Below are 22953 nucleotides of genomic sequence, written 5' to 3' on the forward strand. Positions count from 1 at the left end.
GGCTGCTATCAAATCCCTCCTCACTCTTCTCTTCTGCAGACTAAACAAGCCCAGTTACCTCAGCCTCTCCTCGTAAGTCATGTGCCCCAGCCCCCTGATCATTTTCATTGCCCTCTGCTGGACTCCTTCCAATTTTTCCACATCCTTTCTGTAGTGGGGGGCCCAAAACTGGACGCAATACTCCAGATGTGGCCTCACCAATGATGAATAGAGGGGAATAATCACTTCCCTCGATCTGCTGGCAATGCTCCTACTAATGCAGCCCAATATGCTGTTAGCCTTCCTGGCAACAAGGGCACACTGCTGACTCATATCCAGCTTCTCGTCCACTGTAATCCCCAGGTCCTTTTCTGCAGAACTGCTGCTTAGCCAATTGGTCCCCAGCCAGCTATCTCATCATAGAAGGCAATCAGGGTGGTCAGGCAGGACTTGCCCTTGGTGAATCCATGCTGACTGTTCCTGATCACCTTCCTCTCCTCCAAGTGCTTCAAAATGGTTTCCTTGCGGACCTATTCCATGATTTTTCCAGGGACTGAGGTGAGACTGACCGGTCTGTAGTTCCCTGGGTTCTCCTTCTTCCCTTTTTTAAAGATGGGCACTACATTAGCCTTTTTCCAATCATCTGGGACCTCCCCAGATTGCCACAAGTTTTCAAAGATAATGGCCAATGGCTCTTCAATCACATCAGCCAATTCCCTAGGTACCCTCAGATGCATTAGATCTGAATCCAGGGACTTGTGATGTCCCGCTTTTCTAAATAGTCCTTAACCTGTTCTTCCACCACTGAGGGCTGCTCACCTCTTCCCCATATTGTGTTACCCAGGACAGCAGTGTGGGAGCTGACCTTGTCTGTGAAGACCGAGGCAAAAAAAGCAGTGAATAATTCAGCTTTTTCCACATCATCTGTCACTAGGTTGCCTCCCCCATTCATTAAGGGTCCCACAATTTCCCTGACCTTTTTCTTGTTGCTAACATACCTGTAGAAATACTTCTTGCTACCCTTCACATCCCTTGCTAGCTGCAACTCCAGTTGCATTTTGGCCTTCCTGATTACACCCCTGCATGCTCGAGCAATATTTTTATACTCCTCCCTAGTCATCTGTCCAAGTTTCCACTTCTTGTAAGCTTCCTTTTTGTGTTTAAGCTCACCGAAGATTTCAAGCCAAGCTGGTTGCCTGCCATATTTGCTATTCTTTCTGCACATTGGGATGGTTTGTTCCTGCGCCCTCAATAAGGTTTTTTAAAAAGGCTTCTTTGTCCTGTTGGTATGTTCCCTGTGAGATGTCCAGCCAAACCTTTCCTTCCTCTCTTCCTTCCTAGTGGTGGTGCCTGGTGATAGCAGTTTGATAGTTTGTCCTGTCTATCAGCTACATTACAATATCCTGGGTTTCAGGATGTTTACAATGAAATACAGAGTACAAATTAATTAATCAGAACCTTTCTCTGAGAAACAGCAAGAGGCTTTTCATGGCAGACGCATACAGGAGAACTACAGAGGAAAAAAATGCAGCAAATCAAGATAATATTTTGTGCCAGTAAGGCCATGGCTGGTAGAGGTTAATAATAATGTATCTGATTAAACTAACCTGTTTTCCTACTTGAGGAATGCTTTTGCAGTCTCCTGAAATGTATATGCCATTTAAAATTATGTGACAAACATCTTCTGAATTTTGTCAATCTATAGATTGGCTCAGAATACTGAAAATTTCAACTGTGTTGTTTAATTGTGGTTGGTCAGTTAAATCACCCAGTATTGTTTCTGTTCCAACTGGATGAGGGCAAAATCATTTGTGGAATGAAAGCTGGAGTGTCCAAATTTAGATTTGCATTTCCACAGATGCACATTCTTGAAACTTTGAAATGTATTTACTATGAACATTTGGGCCAGTAAAACTCAGTCACACAAAAGGGAAACAACAATAGCTGAATTGAATTCATTAAAAATAATTAGAGCCAATATTTATGAAAAAATGGCTACCCTTATTTCGTGAGATGTAATGCCTGGCAACAATTAATATCTCGGTTCCCAGATTATTTCTTGTTATTTATGTACCATACTGGGTGGCTAATATTTCCCTAAATAGTATATTTAGTGCATTTTTCAGTACATTCAATGTGTTGTATATTAATTTGCAAAGCATACCCTAGCACTTTTCTCATCTCTTTGTCAACTGGTCACTGGTTGGGTGTTAGTTATGTTACATTTAAGTCTCTCTCTCATTTTTTTTCATTATTTACCTAACACAGGCTTCCTTTTAGGTGGAAAAACAAATTTGTAATAAGAGTTGCTATGATAATTAGCATTTTTATATGAAAATCAACATACTTGGTCTTTTTCAGGCTAAGGAGAAAGTGATCTCCAGAACTGAAGACCCATCATTGATCATGCCCTTGTCATACAAACCTACGGCCTGCCAGCTTGAGAGTCCAAGTTGATCTTAACTGCCAGAGGTGGTCTCTAAGCCAAATCATAAAAAACTCTATGGATCAAGTCCAACACCAGGAATTCCTCCCAGAAATGAAATGGGATTCTGTGTCATCTGTGGCATACATGTGTAATATGCTTCATATGCAAAACACTGCTAAGTAAATGGAAATAGAGGCACTCTGCCTTAGCTAGAATTTCTGAGTGGTCTTCAAGGGTAGACCCATGTAGAATGCACTGCACTCATCCAGTTAGGAGGTGACAATGACATGGATAATCATGGCAAGATCCACAATGAGAGGAAAAGCTGCAGCCTGCTTGCCGAGTGAAGCTGAAAAAGTGAACTCTTGGCACTACTGCTACCTGTACACCCAGAAACAACCAATGATCTAGCAGAACTCCTAGACTATAAACTTTAGACACATAGCATACTCCTTAGTTAAGCCTTCTTTGGCTGTTTTTGATCAGGATTACCTTTGTCTTTTCTGAACTATCAGCCAACTAGCTCTTATCCAAGCTCCAATCTCACCCAGACACTGGGAAAGATGAATGACTGAACCAGATTAAACAAATGTAAACTGAGTATCATCCACATTCTAATGGCACTGCAACCCAACCGGTAAAATTGTCTCTTTATTGATCAGGTGCAGTGATAAAAGAACTCCACACTTGGCAGCCATGGGACAAAAGACCAGTTGCCTGCTACCATTCTTCTGAGTCCTGTGAATTCATTTATCGCTGTCAGGTCCAAGATGTGTTAACACTTCATGGCCAACTGCATTAAAAGCAACTGATACATCTAAAGAATCCTCATGGAAACGTGATCTTTATGCATTGTCAGAAGGAGACCATCAACTAATAAACCTATGTGGTTGATGCAGCATATCCAGACCTAAAACTAGATTGAAAAGGGTCAAGGAAATTTGAGATCTCCGGGTATTGCCAGCTGCTTTATCACACTCTCTCAGTAATGCTCCTTAACAAGGAGGATTAGAGGGGAGGCAATAACTGGTAAGATCATCAATACCAAGAAATAGTTTCTTAAACTAATTGCAGTACAAGTTCTTTAAAGCCATTTTATTATACGTAGGTACAGTGCTTAGCACAATGGGCCCTATTCCCTGGTTGGAACCTCTAGATGCTACCACAATGAAAATAATAATATAGGATAACTTGAAACCTGAGTGAAGTGCTGAGTTTTGTGTTGTCTAATGACAGATCAATACTATAAAAATGAAACAAATACAGCTATGTCATATAAAGCCTAATTTGGTCAGCAACAAAACCATGAATTAGTTGGAAGAATTCCTAGGGCTTTCTTTCAGGAGTTAATGACGAAGTTCTGATAGACTGAAATGAGTGCAAATTTTGCCAGCAACCAGAGTGAGAATATCAATCCACAGTCCACTCACCAATGCTTTGATAATTAAAATGACCTGAAGCCAGCTAAATATCAAACATCAGGTGAAATTATTAGACAAGGGCAATCCAATCCCCCCAGCAGCCACCCACATAATGTTGTCACTATCAGCAAAGCTAAATGCAGACAAGTGAGCACAGCAGTATTAATTATTGCAATCCTCTGAACACAAGCAGCCAGGTATCACAGAAAGCAAGCCACGAAAGTTATTAATTGAAATCTATCGTGGATGTAGGGATCTTGTAATTGGTGATACACTGAACACATGCCCCTTGTGGTTAGTAAAATCAAACAGGGAGGTATTGGGGCCATTGCTGATTAAGATTGCTGCTAATGGCTTTCTAAGGAAGGCAGGATGCCAGCTTCTCTCATTAGGTGGTTATGCCTGTGTTCAAGAAACCATTGCTTGGGTTTTAAATTCTAGCTATATGCTTGTGCTCTTTTTAAGCAAGGGTATTGAGAAGGTTGTAGTGGGGTTAATTTTGGCACCAGATCTAGCCATCAGATAGACTTTTCATGTTCAAAGCCCTGCACACATTAAGTAATTAATCATCACAAAATCCCTTTGAGGTTGGGGAGCAAACGTAATTACCGTACCTCAATTTACAGATGATAAATCAGGAAGATGAAGTGGTTTCCCCAAAGCCACAGAGCACGTCAGTGGCAAGTCCAAGATTTCCTAAAACTTCCTGCACTCTCTCCTCCAATCTAAACTGACTCTCAGATTAACTTGATCCCTTCCAGACAGGCTTTCAGTCTGGGTATGGAATAAAGACCAAAGTGGTCTCCCATTTGCTGATGGTCTCTTCCTAGTGATGGACAAAGTTTAACAGTCCATGCTGATTCTTTTAACTCTGTCAACAATCTTTGAGCATGAGATTTTCTTGGCTTGTCTGGAGACCCTGGCAAGGTTAGATGGGATCACAGTGAAATAGTCCTATTTTTATAATTCAGAGATTCCAGAGGGTTGTGTTGATTCCTAGGCTCTCTTATGTGGGGTTCCATGAGGATTTCTGCAGTCAGCCATTCAAAATGTATATGAAGCCATTAGGAGAATTTGGGATGTTGTGCCATTATTATGTGGATGACACAGAGCTTTACATCTCTTTTTTATTGAGCCCAGATGGATTCCCTTTGCTTTCCTAATAACTGGATAAGATTAGGACCTAGATGAGAGTGAGCTGACACTCAATCCAGATACAAGAGTTGAAGCTGGATGGTTGGGAAGAATATTTTCAAAAGTTGGTTGTGGACAATGTCTGGCCCCAAGATTGAGGGAATTTAATTACTCTCTGTCAGTGAGCTACTACTAATTCCCCAAATGCTCCTGGAGTTCCAGGTGGCTGTGTGGAGACACCATTTTTTCATCACGCTTAGCACAACATTTGCACCCATTTTTTTTGACAATGTAACTCATGCCCTTGTGGCCTACAGATTGGATGAATACAGTGCACTCTATATGGATCTATGATTGAAGATGCTTCAAAAGCTAGAGGAGGTGCAGAAAGCAGCAGCCTGTTTATTTAGTGGTGCTAGCTGCCAGAAACATTTCATCCCAGTGCTCCATAGACTGCCATGGCTTTCTCTTCACTTCTGGTCGCAATTCAAGGCTTTCATAGCTTGAGTTCAAGGCTCTGAAGCTCATTATGATTAGAGTTAATGATCATGTGTTCATGCAAACTTGAAGAAAAATGATCTTTTAAAAAATCATTAGTATTTTATTGTTTTTGTGAAACACGTGTTTTTTAAAACCAATCTGATGAAATCCATCAAGTGCTAAGTACGACACATATATGAATATTAAAGGTTATTCTGCACAGCCACGCACAAATTAATGTGAAATAAAATTAAATGTGTAACACAAACTGATAAAAACACTCAAGATATTCAAAGTTAAATCTTAAAAGTACAGAACAAATTAGCCCCATTGGCAACAGAAAGGAACTGGGCGTTGGTCTCAGTTCAGAATTTACTGGCTTTTATTGGCTTGTGTCACAACATAAATATGATTTTTTTAAACTAAATTATAGGTCTGGTTAAAAATTTCTCATCAAAACTTTTTTTTCCTCCATAGCAAATTGAGTTTTCATCTAAATGAAGTTTTTTTCAGAGGTATCCACTTTTCCTTTTTGATTTTTTGAAAACCTATTTTTTTTTTTGCCAAAATCTGTAGTTTTTGGCTGAAAATTTTTGTTTTTTTGGCAACTGAGAACCAAATTGTTTCTGGTATTTGGATTTTGGCTTTTCAAGAGAAATTCAAAATATCCAGGAATTTTTTTTCCCCAACCAGTACTTCTAAATTCCCTTGCCTTGCATTATTAAAAAATGTATGAGATTATAAAATAACTGTCATTCACCTAAAACAATTTCCAAGTATTTCTGGAGGGAGCCCATTCTTAATTATATTCAAAATTACCCCTCAGTCCTGCAAGCTGCTCTTTGTAGGTCAGCAGGATGCCACCTGGGCACACAGGCCAGCCTGCAAAAACTCCTTTGCAGAATCAGAACCTGAAGATCCAAAAGTTTAAATAATGGCATTTGCTTGAGTTACACAAATGGCTTGCGAGAAAGAACTATAAAAAATCCAGACTGAAATTTTCATGCCTATGGGTGCAAATTGGGTACCTAAATCCATATCAAGGGAGCTAAAGGTCTTCCACTGGATTTAGGTGCCTAACTTTAGGCTCACACGTTTGAAAATTTTGGCTTCACTAGCTTGAAACATATAAGCAATAGCCTAGTAAAGGAGCCTGATGTGTAATTATGTACTTGGAATGCCTATTACGTAGATAGGTGGCCTGCCAGCTGTTCAGTCTATTCTCATCTGCAGGCCTTGCTTGTCCCTAGCGCTGATGAAAGAAGATACGAAGCAGCAGGATTTTCCTTCAAATACACTGTACTCACTATGTGTTGAAAGAAAATCTCTCTCTTACCTTGGTCCTGGTGGTGGTTTGCCCCCCTCAATCCTTCTAAGAGAAATAATGGAAGCTGAACAATAGAAGGTGAACTTATATCAGCTAAGACTCAACTGTGGAACTCCATTCTCTCAGGCCATATTAGACTCTCTGCCAATTGCTCTGTACTCTAAGGTGGTGTATACATTTTCAGAGGATGGTGCATAAACTGTATTAAAGCCCTGAGTACGGGAAAACTGGCAGAGTCCTGAGGGAAGTTGCCAAGAATGAGCCTGACCTGATAGAAGGTCATGTTCGATTGTTCAACTTTCGGTAACTTGTTGAAATACCTGGCTAAATAACACCCAAAGAACTTATTCAAGTTTGACTCTGTCCCTGCTCAATGACATCAGTGGGATGGAATATGGCTGAGCAGGAAATGAATAAAACTCAGGTAAGGACCCTAAAGATACATCAGCCGAGGAAATGGTAGGGGGTTTTGAGCCTCATTCCTGTCAGACACCATATAAACCAGTTCAAATGAATAATCATTGTCCTGTAACATGTCATCATTCCATCCCACAATCTTTTAAACTCACAGGCATTTATCCTCATGACACACCTATGTGGTAGAGAAATATCATTCCAGTTTTCATGATGGGACCTGAGACACAAAGTAGCTTACATGACTTGCTCAAGGTTACACAGGAAGATTGTGGCTGATTTAGATATCTAACCCAGGTCTCCTGAGTCCTAACTCAGTGTCCATCTACTAGATTGTCCTTCTACCTCCTCCCATTTTAGGTATTGGCTTATTGACTCCTACCCTGTCACCCAGTATGATACTGTATGCTGATCTCACACATTGTTCCTGGTTTAAAACAGCACTCAGGAGGAAAGGAAAGAAAACATTCAGACTACTTTTGAGGGTGAATGTCTTAACAGATCCATACTGCAAACCTGTGTAACATGTCTGCATGGCCAACCTGTGACTCTTGCGGGGTCCACCTAGCACTTAATGCAAATTGGAAGTTGGCAGTTACCTCACCAAATAGATGATTATTACAATGTTTTTTAGTCTCTCTATTTGCTTCTTAAATGTCACGGTTACCTGGAGAGTTATTTTTACAAGCTGCTGAATGTATTTTAGGCAGTCTGCTACCTGTCTTTATTCCACCTGCCATTTATTTGAACATTATTATTTTAGTGGGATACATCTTTTAGGGCCACATCCTGCTCTCATTGAAATCAGTGGAAATTTTGCCATGAGCTTCAATGATAGCAGGCTGCAAGGCTGCCTGGTAATTTCCCAGGTATTGACACCTGAACAACCAGGAAGAATAGTGAAGAGAAAAGAGAAAAATAATTGGAAGCATTGTTAAAATATAACAGGCTACATCCCACCTTCTGTTGTGCTGGTGTACAAGTACCTGGCGAAGAGTGAGAGTAGGGGACAGGCAAAGTCTACTGCAACCAAGCAGGATACTTTTTTAGTACCTCTATGAATGGGGAACAATGATTATACTTACATACTTCATAGGGGTAATCTGAAGATTAGTGTTTGCAGAGCACCTTGGGATCCTTGAATAAAAGTTACTATAGACGTGCATACAGAAATGATGGTAGTTTCTGAGAGATTCTGGTTTGTACTGGTAGTTTTAATGAGGCTCTCTGATTACTTTTGCAATCTAGGCTTCTTTAGGTTTCATGCCGCTTATCTAGATTAACACCTTGACAATGTAATTTGGTCTGATTTCCGGGTTAAATGAAGACAAAAGAAAATATGAAGCTGATGAAACTTCCATTTTGTTTAACTTCAAATAACTGAAAAATGGACACACTGTTTGTTTATTTCACAAAGCTTTGATTCCTTGCTGGAATATCATACGATAAAAATGAGCCTGGAGCAAATCCTGTTTTGGTATTAACACAGCCTGTCATGAACTGGTATGAACAATACCACAATAATAATTAACTAACCAGCTTTTTCCCATCTCATGCCCTTGCAGGCTTAAAAAGATCATAGTGAGTTTCAGAAATCTCCAAACACTTGGGCTACAAGGTATCACATAGCAGAACAGCATCGAGTTTCCTTCTTTAATCATCACTTAATTTTGGAGAACAAAGCTGTTGTGCAAACGTTTAAAGAAATTGAAAGCTGAATAGAGAATGGTATTTCAGCCTCTTACATTGGAATTCCATGCTGCTGGGGTCACAGGTGAACCCACTTTTCAGCACAATGGCTGTCATTAGAAGTGGTTTTCAAATGCTAAAGGAAATTAAAATTTTCAGTTAAAAATACATTCCTAGGTGATTTATTTATTGCTATTTCTGTAGCACTCATCACTGTAGTATCTTAGGCCCAGATTCTGCCACAATTACTAATGTTGAGTAGCACATTGCTCTATAAATGGTCCTGTTAACTTCAGTAGGGCTAATATTGGAGTAAGGTACTGTACAATATGAGCAAGGGTATCAGAATCAGGCTCTGAGTGTCTACATGATGAGTTATCATAGAATATCAGGGTTGGAAGGGACCTCAGGAGGTCATCTAGTCCAACCCCCTGCTCAAAGCAGGACCAATCCCCAGACAGATTTTTACCCCAGTTCCCTAAATGGCCGCCTCAAGGATTGAACTCACAACACTGGGTTTAGCAGACCAATGCTCAGGCCAATGCTCAAACCACTGAGCTATCCTCCTCCCCCCTTACACATGTACCTTATGTATTATGTACCTTACACATTTTTGTCTAGTATCACTCCATCCCATTTGCAGCATGAGGGTACAGGTACTGGAGTTGAGAAGACAAATTCTCATGACTTCTAAGTCTCTGCTATTTACTAAAAAGGGTTTTGTTCCTATATGGATAGTCCCTGAAGTCTAATGGTGATGAACTGCTTTGAGTGGCAATGAAGGTATAAGCTATGGGTGACGAAATACATCAGGTGCAGCTCTTTGAAGCAATTCAAAGGAATGTTTCTGTATTTTGCCAGGGATGCAGTTGGACACATCTGCAAGGAGGCAAATGAAATGGTTTCTCTGATGAAATAAATACCTGAAACCCTTTACTAACAGCTTTTTGTTGCCAGTCTCCTAGCCAAATCCAGAGTGTATGCAACAGAACTGTTCATAATTTTCTAGCTAGTTAAAAGGGCCAGCCTCTATCATTGTCTACATGTGTAATAACTTCAAGAAAAGCTGAAACTCCTCAAAATGTGTTTTTTTCCATGTATTGTTGCAGATTGCAAAATGGGGCCCATTTCACCAAACATTCGCCATATTTCTTAGTTTTTTCACTTGAAAGTGGGATCTGTTTTTCATGAAAAAGGTCCATTTCTGAGCCAATGGTGCCTTTGAAATTCCAGCATCAGAACCTGAAATTTTGCACTTTCTCAATGCAGAAATTTTGAAAAGTGCTTAAGTAACTTTGGCACCCAAGTCCCACCTTCAGAAGTGACTTATATACTTAGGAACCTAAGTCTCATTTGAAAATGGGACTTAGGAAGTTTTGGAAATTTCAATCTTCACCAAATTTTGAGGAAAGGCAAAATTTATGGGAAAAGAAACCACTTGAAGGAAATTGGCAATGATTTTTCTATGAAATTTAGTGGGGAAAAAATGTCACCAGTTTTGCACAGCTCCCTGTTACAAACTTTGGATTCTATAGGGGTCTGTTCTGAAACCAATGAAGTCAGTGCGCATGTTGCCTTGGATTTCAGTGGCTGCAAGATCAGGCCCTAAGGTAAAAGTATAAGAGTGTAAAAGACATGTTTCTACCTATGTGAATTTTCACATAGCTGTACTGTATACTGATGAAATGGGTGCATTTTGCTTTCCACACAGTGGGCTAAATCCTGCAATTCTTAGTCCTTACTGGTAAATGTGAGTTTTATCTGAGTAAAGACACCACAAGAGCTGCAAAATTTGCCCCATTTTAATGTACTAAAAGCAATAATGAGGAAGTATGAGTATTGAGGTGATAATTCAACCCTTGTTATGCATAAAACCAAGGGAAGAGCATTACCTAATGCGACAGAGAATGAATCATACTATAATTCAAGACAGTAAAATGTCTTGTTATCTATGTAAAATGTTATAGAATTAATTTTAGTTTTGGAATCACTCTATATTATAGGGTACAAATAACATTTTAAATTCTTTTAACTATTGACTATGTACTATCATTTTAAATATCATCTGATCATAGCATTATTTCTATTTTCTACACTAGCCCCATATTTTAAAGACTGCAGGTGAGATGGTAATTAAACTTGGTGATCTCACATGTCTCACAAAACTTAACCCTCAAATCTGCATTATTCAATATCTATCTGAAGTTTCTGGGAGAAGCGGTGAGACAATATGTGGTGAAGTGCAGGCAGTGTGTATTCAGATACAAACTGTTCATCAGTTTGGAGGAAAAGGGGAACCCAGCTTTGCCAATGCTCCATGCAGAGTCAATAGGAGTTTGACATTCCAAATAATGGCAAGATACTTTTTGAAACATAGTAGTGCAATTAATATATACAATAATATGAATATTTGTCTGGTCATCAAATTTAATTCAGGGTATGATGCCCTCTTACTTTACTTCCATGCTAATCCTGATCCAAATACCACATGGGGCATTGATACTTCAGTTGAAATCAGTGAGATTAAGCTACTGAGTTCAATGGGAGTAGGTTCAGTCCCCCCGCCTGTGCCCCTACTTGCCCTCTTTGTGCACGCCTAGTACAACAAAGAAATTCAGCAGTGAAAGGATGGCCTTTTATTGGGGCAACTACTAATGGAAACAAACGTCACACAGGAGATCAGGCTAAGTCACACAGGTGAGGGCAGTGTGTACAAAGCACATGCGATTGCACATATGAGTTCTGTCCAATGCAGATCTTTCCCCAATCCAAATTACCAACTTGCCTCCTCCTAAGTGAAGAACCTTTCAACTTCATGGTACTTCACTGTACTTTTGTGGAACTGGACAAAATTGTGTCCAATCAAACAAAAAACATGAGACATTGAGAAGACAGTTCAGGATGCTTTTAGCATCCCAAACATTTCTTTATGGGGTGAAAAACTGTAAGAGAGTCACTGCTTTTCTAGTGTTTGTCTGTGGTGCCAATATAGTACAGGAAGGAGTGCACAGGCAAGGCCTAACAGTTGAGCAGCACACAGATCCTGTTTTGTTGTTGAATATAAAAACATATTGTAAAATTCATAAGAAGTTTTTTTAATGGCTAAGGGTGAAACTTTCCCATTAGATTCAGGAGGCATAGCTGAGATAAGCAACAGAAATTACCATCTTTGTAATCAGAAATGGAGACCTTTTGCTTCTTCAATAGCGCAGCTCCAGAAACATAGGTTAGAGCAGCCAGCACAACAGATTTTTACTGGCTGTAGTGGCTCTCATGGGGGACATGAAGTCTGGCCAAAAGAGTGTGTTCTGCCACCACGCCTCACAAATGCAGACCTCACTGAGGAGCTAGATGGGGACAGCATTTATCAACCATTGCTGAACTCGCCACGTATGAGAGAAAAGCAACACTGGCTGCCATTAAAAAGTCATCATTTGCTAAGTACCGACAGTAGTATTGGACATACTGAAAATCCCCAGCATGCTGGGAATGAGAAATAACTGTGGTAACTGGCAGTACCTGTTAGCAAATGTTGACTTTTTAATGTCTGCCTCTGCCCTTAGTTCCAAATTCTCTTCCAAGGGTGACAAACTTTAATGGCACTTTAAATAAATTGATATCCATAAAAAGAAGGGAAGGAGAGACACCTGATAGCATGGTACTACCTGGTTGGCACAAAACAAATTCCCATCCAACAGTTCCCATTTTTTTCACTTCAATGATACACATGTATCATAATGTGTCCCTAGAATCAAGAGCACACAATTAAAATTAACCACTAGTTACTGGTTGAGCCCTACTGGAGTCTGAAACCCGCTTCCATAGACAAAGGGAAGGGATTGAATTGAAATCCACTGTCCTGATCATGTGCAACATGAGAGATCAGTCCACAGAGGTCTCTAACAGGAGGATTTCATCATCAGAAGTGGGGTGATGAATATGCATAGTATTTCTGTATGTAATGAATAACTGATTTCATTAATCTGAGAGTAGGGAATCCCATAAATTGCTGGTCTTATACCGCAGACTTTCCTTCTGACTATGTAACAGGTAAAAATAGCTTTTCCCTGTTTCTTTCTATACTTCACTTGTGGAGACAGATGGCCTGATTCTCCTTACGCTTACATGAGCTTGACACAATTGTTATTGCATTTTCAGTGAAGAAACTCCCGATTTACAGCAGTGTAAAGGAAAGGAGAACCAGGCCAGGCCCCAGACTTCCCATTGCAAATATTTCATTTCAAAATTCAGCACAGAAAATATTTAAGCAGGTGACTAAAAATTTACTTTTCCTGAAAATTGAATAAATGCTTGAGTACTGAAATGCTCATAGCAAATAAACATAGGCAGCTCATGAACATGGTTAACACAAAATTACCTTTGAAATAATACTCTTCCTTCATCTCTAGTGCTTGTATATATTATATAGATGGATGTGTTATGAATGTGAGGTATTATTGGTTAGTCACATATATCTTTTCAGAACAATAAGTGGGTTTCTTAATGGTTTTCTATAGGTTAGGAGCACTGATCTGTTACTTGAGGTTTTATCACTTGGGCTGAGGGGGATGAGATGGAGTGGAATTGCTTCAGTGGGAGCATAAGCAGCTCAGCACATGTGAAAGAAAGGCTCAGGAAAAGCATGGATGTTAAGACAGCCAGATGGGGCAGCCTGAAAGAAGGTTTGGTCTGATTTTTATGTTGGGTAGAATTATTTTTATGGTGCACTAAAGTGGAACTCAAAAAACAAATGCAGTTGATCTCAGCCCCTATCATAGGGATGCTGTTACAGTGTTACTCATTCAGGTGAAATCCTGGCCCCACTGAAGACAGTGGAAGCTTTGCCACTGATGTCAGTGGAGAGAGGATGTCAACCTGGATCTTTGCAAGCATTTTATATACATACTTGAGAAGCCTCCTCTGTTCCATCTGTTGTACTATATTCCCAGACTCCCTTACCCCTGACCTTATACATAATTGCTTCATGCTTGGTCCCCCTTCCCCCTAGCTGCTTTTGTCCAATCCACCAAACTGAAAAAAATCTCCACTGGCTAACGGTTATTACAGCTGATTGTTTCTTGCCATTGGTGGTAGACACTGTGAAGAAGACAGTGAAATTGACTAAAAAGCCCTATAAAACATGCATGGGAAACAATCCACAGCTAAGAGACTTGACAGCCGCTAAGATGCATACTAGTGATTTTGCTCAGGCTTTGGCATAGTAAAGCAAGGGTACATCATCAGTGGGTATTTCTCTACTATTTGAGATGCAAGTTCTAGTCATAATTGCAGTGCTGCCTAGCAGTTGTAGCTGTAGTTTGCCTGAAACAGTGAGAAAGAGATATTAACACATAATAAATATCTCTGGCTTATGAATCCCAAAAATACACTGACATAATGAATTTGCTTTTGCTTTTCCCATTTCTATTGCCCTTTAACTTTAATAACCGCCCCTACCCCATGACATTCCACCATTTCCTTCTTCATTATTAACATTTTTCTTTTTTCATTTCTCTCTATCTTCTTCTAGGCTACCTTCTGTTACCACTTCATTAGTTGCAAAGGCCCAAACTTTCAAATCTTGATGGTATCTACAGTCAGGGACCAAAATTCATATCTGGGCACCAAAATAACTGGCCTTATTTTTCCTTGAGCATGCTCTAATTCACATTACATTGCTGTTTTCCTTTTGGTGTGGATAAAATGAGCCAAATTCTCCTCCCACTTATACAAGTGTAACCCAAGAGTTACCCCACTGAAGTCAATGGTGTTAAAATGGTGTAAAACCAGTGAGTTCAGAACCCATTATCTTTACACCAATTATAAGGTTTTTCTTTGTAGACATGGAAATTAGGCATATGGACAGGTGGCTCTCTTCTATTTCCTCCTAACTAGTACCATTGATTGCGCACACTTTTCTTATTTTGTTCCTTGCAACTCTCACTTTCAACCCACCTAATTTCTTCCATGCATCTGCCTCATCAGAGCCTCTTGTAAGTAACCCAGAGTGGTGATCATGCAGGTAACATTTATTTTATTTAAATCTTTAGGATAATAAAATTAGAGGTATCAGATGTGTGTTAAAATGCTTCCAATTTTACCACACTTCTGACACCTCCAATTTTATTATCTTAAAGATTTAAATAAAAAACAAATATGCTTTGCCTGTAAGCCAGAAATTCTCCTATTTCACTGAATAAGCCTGATTCCTTTTAAAGTCATTTTGGAATAATTTTATCTTCTAATTTCAGAGTGCTCATGTAAATGTAAGTAGTAGTAAGTCTGAAGGAACTCCTGAAAGGCATAATGCTAGAAACCCAAATTTTAGCTTTTTTTTTTTCTAGATAAGAAGGTGTTTTAATAAATTAAACACTGGTACTGATTATCTCCTAAATGGTGACATTTGAAATAAGATGCTACAAGCAGCTTTTTATCTAGAAAATAGCAGCCAGAGTCAATAACCAAAACATAAAATGTAGGAATGTTACTGATATTATGAACCTTAGGGCTGAATTTGGTGAAATAAGCTGGTGAGCTAGAACAGCTGCTGTTAACATTTGTTTAGGTTGACGAAGTAGCTAGTGTTCAACCAGTTTGGTTTTTATATGGCCTTGAAAGATACGTCAACTATAGCTATTAAATCTACATCACTATTGGAAACTGTTACCTCCTTGTTGATCAAAAATATGAAATGGAGTAAAAGAAAACATAACATACCATGTTCACACACAACACAAAAAGAACTATATCAGGGACATCAGGGAAGGTGGAATACTATAACAACACATGTTATATTGTTATACTATTCCACCCACCTTAATGGAGAACCCTTGGGTGTGGCTACTCCATAGCCTTTCGAATCCAGATTTCCTCCCACTTTCATGGTGTCACACGGCTTTCGCTGTTCAATGTATTCGTTCATGGTGGACTCCAGGAGGAAGGCAAACTTGCCCTTGGATTTGCGAACACGGGCTACTCCCTCAGCTGTAGTCCTAGTGAACACTGATGGCTCTGCCGATTTCATGTAGGTCCACATCTTTTCATACACTGCTATTTTTGATCTCTGGAGAAAATTAAAGAGAAATTAGATACACCATAGACATTGAGGCATCGAATGCACCACAACTCAATGTACAATTGATCAAACCTGATCCCTCACACCAGCGGTTTTTGGACAGTTTTACCTGGGCAAGAGATTTCCTTGAGTACTTTGGTTATTTTAAAAGAAACAGTAAATAACAATAATATAATAACAACAAACTTTAATTTTAGGCACCCTGTAGCCTCTGGGAGCCTTAATAAAATAATTGCAATCATAGGCCTGAAGTCTCAGCTACACAAAGGTAGTTTTCGCTTTCAGAGCAGAGTAAAAGGATTTTAGGGTGACTGAAAATTCAAGCCAAAACTTACAAATGGGAAATATATCCCTTAAAATCCACAGAGCAGGAGAAAGAGAAAAAGAAAACAGGCCTCCCACAAATACTGGATAAAATCTTGAAGGCCTTACTCAGTTTTAATGCTCAATTTTACTCAGTCAAAACTCGTATTGCCTTCAGTAAGTTTTGCTTGAGTAAAGGCTGAGTAGTTACTTTGGAATACACCCCACACTAAAAACAAATATAAACAAAACTCAGATGTGCACACAAAACAAAATAGTGTATTGAGCTTTGATCTCAAAGACATGGCATCTTGGTCTTTTGTTTGTGTTGTGGGAGAAAGAATTCCAATATCAGTGATCCTTAGCCAACCAAGCCCTTCCTCCTATCATCTCAGAATTGTACCAGTGGTGCAGACCTCAGCCAGAAATGTATGATAAATTTACAGCTTGTTGTAGATTACTTGGAAATCTGTCTCCCTGGTGAATGCTTAGCACAGTTACAAATGATAATGCCTTATAGGTGGGAAAAGATGGTATTTTTTTTTGTTATTGTAATTATCTAAAACTTTAGAAAGAAAGAAAGAAAGAAAGAAAGAAAAAGAAAAATTCTATTGTCAGGAATAAGGCTTTGCACATTTGCCATTCATATTTAACATGTACAATTAAAAGCCACCTACCTTTACTCCCCTACTCCCCCCAACAACATGGATACATATATTCAAACCTAGATAATGCACAACTTTTAAAATGTTGGCAGCTATACATCAATCAGCGTTTTTATTGAACAAACGCCAGCTCTCCCCTCCTCTTTGGCATGGGAGGAGAAGGCGCCTTTTAGTGAAACTAGATGTTTCTAGGGAGCTCCATCCAGCTCTTGTACAAGTTGAAAGGAGTTCTCATTGAAGCAGAATTAGGTTTTTGTGCTCAGTCCTGCAAGGTACTAGCGCTCCTGGGAGGTGCTGAGTGCCTCCAGGCCGCAAAGTAACAAAATGCTTATGTGCATCCATATTCAACAAAGCACTTAAGCATGTGCTTAACCTTATATCAATGGGACTTAAGCATGTGCTTAAGTGCTTTTCTGAATAGCAACAGATGTTGAATCAGTCCTAAAGTCCCACTGACTTCAGTGGGAGTTGAGGTTTCTCAGCACCTTGCACCTTGTTCCATGACAGGCAGAGTGGGTGGAACTGGGGAGATTTTACAAGAAAATATGGAACTAAGGAATTAAATATTCACTTAAATTGATTTACCTTAAAAAGAGTCAGTATGGAAACTCTGTAGAAGATAAAGAAAAACTCCCTGAAGTATTCATCTGTACCAATTACTGAATAATTGTATTAGTAATGTGGCCAGAGAACAATGTCTCAGCTGCACAGGAGAATGGTGAAAGGAAACATCTTTGTGGCTGGAACATTTATCAGTGTTTGCTAGTGAACAGCGTTTTACCACAAGTGTCTCATGAATATGCCTTGTGTAGGAGCTTAACAAAATCTCTTCATTTTTTTCAGCTGGTGCATACACTCCATTTTATCCTATCATGGAAAAAATACTGACAGCTAAAAAATTTCAACCATCAAAAATACCTGCACAGCTAGTCATGTCCATGGAACCAGCTCCTGCCGCTATTACCCTGGTATCAATTCATACTACTTCCATAGTGCCCATAAACCATAGAATCATAGAATATCAGGGTTGGAAGGGACCTCAGGAGGTCATCTAGTCCAACCCCCTGCTCAAAGCAGGACGAATTCCCAACTAAATCATCCCAGCCAGGGCTTTGTCAAGCCTGACCTTAAAAACCTCTAAGGAAGGAGATTCCACCATCTCCCTAGGTAACCCATTCCAGTGCATCACCACCCTCCTATTGAAAAAGTTTTTCCTAATATCCAACCTAAACCTCCCCTACTGCAACTTGAGACCATTACTCCTTGTTCTGTCATTTGGTACCACTGAGAACAGTCTAGATCCATCTTCTTTGGAACCCCCTTTCAGGTAGTTCTTCTCTTCTGCAGACTAAACAATGATAACTATTGAGTTACTCTGCATTTATACCTGTGTAACAGGGAGCAGGATCTGGGCCTGATTCACCACTGTGTTATTCCTATTTTACACTGGGGTAACTCCACTGATTTCAGTTAGAGTGGTATAAAACTGGAGTACCTCAGTGCTGCATCAGGCGCCATATCAAGAATGCTGACGTGTCTTTATCTATCTCTACTTCCCAATAGTCCTGAAGTGTTTAGTACTAGATTCTTGATAAGGAAATATAGTGTACTGGTTTCTCTCGTAAAACTAAAACATAATAAATTAAGGTAAAATTTTCATTCTTCTGTCTTGGCAAATCATGGCCTACATTTCTTAAAGAAGGTCTTTTTTAAAAAACCTTTTTCGCAATTCAGTTTCCTTCTCCCACCAGGCAAACAATAGAAAGCACTGAAGTTCTAACAAGTCCTCATCTATATAGAAACACTGTCAAGCCTGCAACTTTCAGCTGAATAATTCTGTCAGCATTAACATTCAATATACAGTATAAGCTAAACTAGATTGAAAACCAGACAGAAAGCCAATAGATTTTCCATACTATAATATAAGGAAATAGTGAGAGGTTTGAATTCTCATACTTGACAATGCTACCTTTCATATAGGATTTTTTTTCTGCAAGACAACTGAAATTTAATTCTCTGCCTTTGAGCAAACTGCTTTCAACATTCAGCTTTCACAGCTTCCAGCCAGCTTTAAGAACAGTCAGAAAGGAACTCTGTTTTTCTTTTAAGTTGACTTAAAAACAATATTTTTTCTCTTTGCTGATCAATCAGAACTAAAGCAGATTGCAAATTAATTTAGATTTTCTGACATTTGGACCCCATATAGTCAGGGTCATGAGTGATCATTTTTCATCGAGATGGTAATTATTAATAAAATGGTAACCAACAGCATGAAGCCCCAAAATGATGAGAAGTGCTCTTTGTCTTCCAACCTTTTAGAATGCTGGACTGAGTGAATCAGGTGGGGTTTTCTTTTAATGTTTATCAAGGCTGGATCTCAATGTCTGTATTGTAAAACATTTAAGTGAAGATGTTTGCATCCCTTTGGAAATACTTTATTGTTTCTCCTATATTTCTTGTTAAGTATTTTTAGCAATAGACACGGCACCATTGCATAGATCAGAACCCTTTTGAAGATAAGCCTTTAGCAACATGATTTAAACAAAGTGCTCCAGCTAGCCTAGTGCTTGTTAAAGCTCCACATTTCTATGTGCAGTTACATTTAGTTTTTATGGCTACTTTTGTCTTGTTTGCTTTTATGTTCTAAAATACGTGGGGGGGGGAAGGAGGGAAATGTTGAGACACAGTTGATCTTGCTGCTTTTCTTTTAATTTTCAAAGGTTAAAGTGAAAGAATGGTGTTTACCACAGGTGGATTCAAAAATGCTATTTCTTTTTAAAAATGGCTATTGTTATTTACATAGAACACAGAGTTAAAGCACAATATAGTAGTTATCTTTACAGCATGATTAGAAAAAAAATGACAAAAGTATTGTGGCTGAGATTGGTAGTTCGTCCATATATCAAAGGAGCTGACCTCATTATTTCAAAATTGCAGTTTGTCAAAGTGTTATGGAAGCTTCAGAGAAAGGGTCCCATTCTTTTTTTTTGTTTTTTTTTTCCAAATCCCTATACACTCACTCTGCAGCATTGCCTACAAGAAATGAGATTTTACGATGGGCATGTTAAGTCTATTAAAAAATAACAGGGAACTATTAAGAATATATAAACCTGTCTTATTCCTCAGCCATTTATATATTTTAATTACCCTTATTGTGTTAGCTTAGTTAATGGAACTACTCACATGCAATGGTCACCATTTTGGTTTACACCAGGGATCGAACCTGGAAAACTAGAACATGACTTTTCAGCAGTTAGTTAAAGAGCCAGACTTTGTAGCTCAGGCACCAAGGAGTCCTTGTAACCCATGGTGGTCAGAGGGTTACACATTGCCTCAGGACAAAGGAAGCTCATCTAGAGGATCAAAGGAGTTCAAATCCCAGACAAGCCCCCATGTATGTGACAGCCACCATCTTGGCCAACCTCCAGATCCAGAGTTATAAGTTGTAACAGACCCATCTTCTCTATGGAGTGGGCACAGAGGGGACACGTAACACACACTGAACAATGGATTGCACATAAGGCTAAACACATGAATAGGTGTTTGCAAGATCAGAGTCCCAGATTGTAAAATCTCTGAGTCAGGGACCTTTCTAGCTCTATGTTCAGTAAGGTATCTACCATACTGATGTACACAATACTGGTGTAAAATAATACTAAAACATTTTTACAAAGTCTTCTAAAATATCTCCATGCATCTCCTGTGGTAAAATACCTAACTATAGATATGTTAGGAATGCTTAGCAGATTCTATGTCGAATCCTTAAAGGGATATTGTCAGTAATTTAGGAACCACATTTAAGTTTTATTAAAAATGTATACCTAGTTGAGAGATTTCAGTTTGAAGACGAAGCCCAATGGTCTGTCTTTTTTTTTATTTTGAGGGGGTTGGAGGGAGGGAAGAGGGGAACATCCCAGCGTTTGACAGTGTCCTTTTAACAAGACTTAATGAAAAGAAAAACAACAACATTCCAACTCCTTGTTTCTACTGAAAACATCTTTTCTCTATGAACTTTAGCTAACACCTGGCATTTAATTAATCTCAGATGAGGCTACTGGCTGACAATGTCTAGCTAAAAACAACTGGGCTGTACTTCCAACTGCTAGAGACAGAAAACTAAGCAGAAGGAGCGATCAGTGTTCTTATGTACTGTTGGTAATGTCAGTGCTTTCTGCCTCTAAACTGCTGGGAGAAGAGAACAATACATCCCTACCACACTGATATAGGAAAGCAAATGAAAATGAACTAATCAATAGAGATAGCACACAACAAATTCATATGACTGGTCATTTATGCTGTTTTCTAATGCGCCAAACCCACAAAAACATCACATTTTCCATGTTCTATGTAAGTCAGCGATTAGTAAAATTTTTATCCAGTCACCAGACTTCATATGCCTCCCCTCAGCAAAAGAGTTCTCAGCAAAATCTATAGGTAGAAGCAAAACAGCAAGACTCCTTATCATCATCACAGCTCATTCAATGCTGGATATTATTTCAGTACTGTAGCTTGAGATGAATCAGTAGTGCAATGCTGCTCTAATTATCTCTGGTTCCACCATCCCTCAGGGCTGTTCCCTTGCCTGATGTGTCAAGATCAATAAGCTTTCCACAAATTAAAATGACTGCAAATGCCAACAAGTGGTGCTGGAGGTAAAAATTGTAACCTCAGTATTGCAGGAACTACAAACCACAACATAATTATTTGTAAAGGAACATTATTTCAGCATTCTGAACATTTCATCGTACACTTGTCTGTAGGGAGGATGGCCCTTATTAAGCATGCCAACTTACTCTGAAGAATTCTTTTGTTGACCCTGAGTCCAGTGTTCCATATGCAATTTCAGTTTGTTTGGCAAGGTCTTCTGCACTTTCTATGGGCGAGACCATTCGCTCAACAGTCAAGAAAGCAGCGAGGTTAGCAGTGTATGACGAAATAATGATGAGTGTGAAGAACCACCAAACACCTCCAACAATGCGACCTGAGAGGGATCTAAACATGAATAAGATAATGCACATTTTCCTATCTCTTATGTCAAGGAGAGAAAGAGAGAGTGAGAGAGATCATTATTACTGGGTATTTATTAATAAGTAACAGTCAATGGGTGTGAGATTTTATAAGTTTAATATACTACTGTATATTTCATAACAACACTCCCCTCATAAATTATGCGGCCTGGAATTTAAAATGCAGTATATAAACAGTGCTATTTGTACAAGGCATTGTGAATGCTCTCTAGTGGTTGTTCTCTTGATACTTTTTAATACAGGAAATGGCTGCTAGACTACACTATAGGGATTTGTAACAAGAAGTATCTATTTTTGGAGAGTGAAAATAGTAAAGCAAGGTGGGCTCTATTCTTCCTTCTAAAATATAAAACAAAACTCAAAGTCCCCAAGCTCCCGTGAGTGTACAATATGTTGCATGTAGTATTAGAACGCAATTGCCACTTATATGTAATTTTCCACTTATAGGAAAACAACCCGAGTACATATTCCCGCAGCTCTGAAAACCCGTAGTTTCATGTAGTTATTTAAGAAGCTGTGCATAATAACAACAGGAATATTGACAATAGATAAGTAATAAATAATACTTTCCATTTCGGTGCCACCTGTCATCTGAGGAAAATGCTTTGCAAAATTAATGAATATTTAGCCTTACACCACTTCTCTGATGTAAATACTTTGCCAATTATACAGATGAGAAAACAGGCAGAAAAAAGATTGCTCCTGTTGCCATTGAAGTCAGGGAGTTTTGCCTTTAAATTCAAAGGGAGCAGGATTGGGCTCAGAGAGTTTAAGTAACTTGTCCAAGGTCACACAAGAAGTCTGTGGCAGTGCCAGGAATGGAACCCAGCTCTTATATCTCCTGCTCAGTTGCCTTATGCACAATATCATCCTTCCTCCTCTGTGTGTTATCTAAGCATATGTTCTGAAAGGAAACAGTACTCTTCACAGCCTTATTTAGTGTAGCAAACAAAATTGAGATACATACGGTTTTATTTCATATACATTGCCTTAAAATACAACATAATAATA

At 39.0% G+C, this 22953-nt stretch overlaps 1 protein-coding gene across 7 annotated transcripts in view; it reads right to left on the bottom strand.

The window, feature by feature from the left end:
- Positions 1–22953, bottom strand: part of GRIA4 (glutamate ionotropic receptor AMPA type subunit 4) — a 294599-nt gene that overhangs the window by 33782 nt on the left and 237864 nt on the right. For all 7 annotated transcript variants that reach the window (XM_034758866.1, XM_034758860.1, XM_034758863.1 and 4 more), the window contains 2 exons: positions 21709–21907; positions 15688–15935 (listed from right to left, as the gene is read on the bottom strand). In XM_034758866.1, the coding sequence (XP_034614757.1) occupies positions 15688–15935; positions 21709–21907 (447 nt within the window). The remainder of the gene's footprint in view (positions 1–15687; positions 15936–21708; positions 21908–22953) is intronic.

Source organism: Trachemys scripta, chromosome 1, assembly GCF_013100865.1.
Source record: "Trachemys scripta elegans isolate TJP31775 chromosome 1, CAS_Tse_1.0, whole genome shotgun sequence".
NCBI classification, from domain to species: Eukaryota; Metazoa; Chordata; order Testudines; family Emydidae; genus Trachemys; species Trachemys scripta.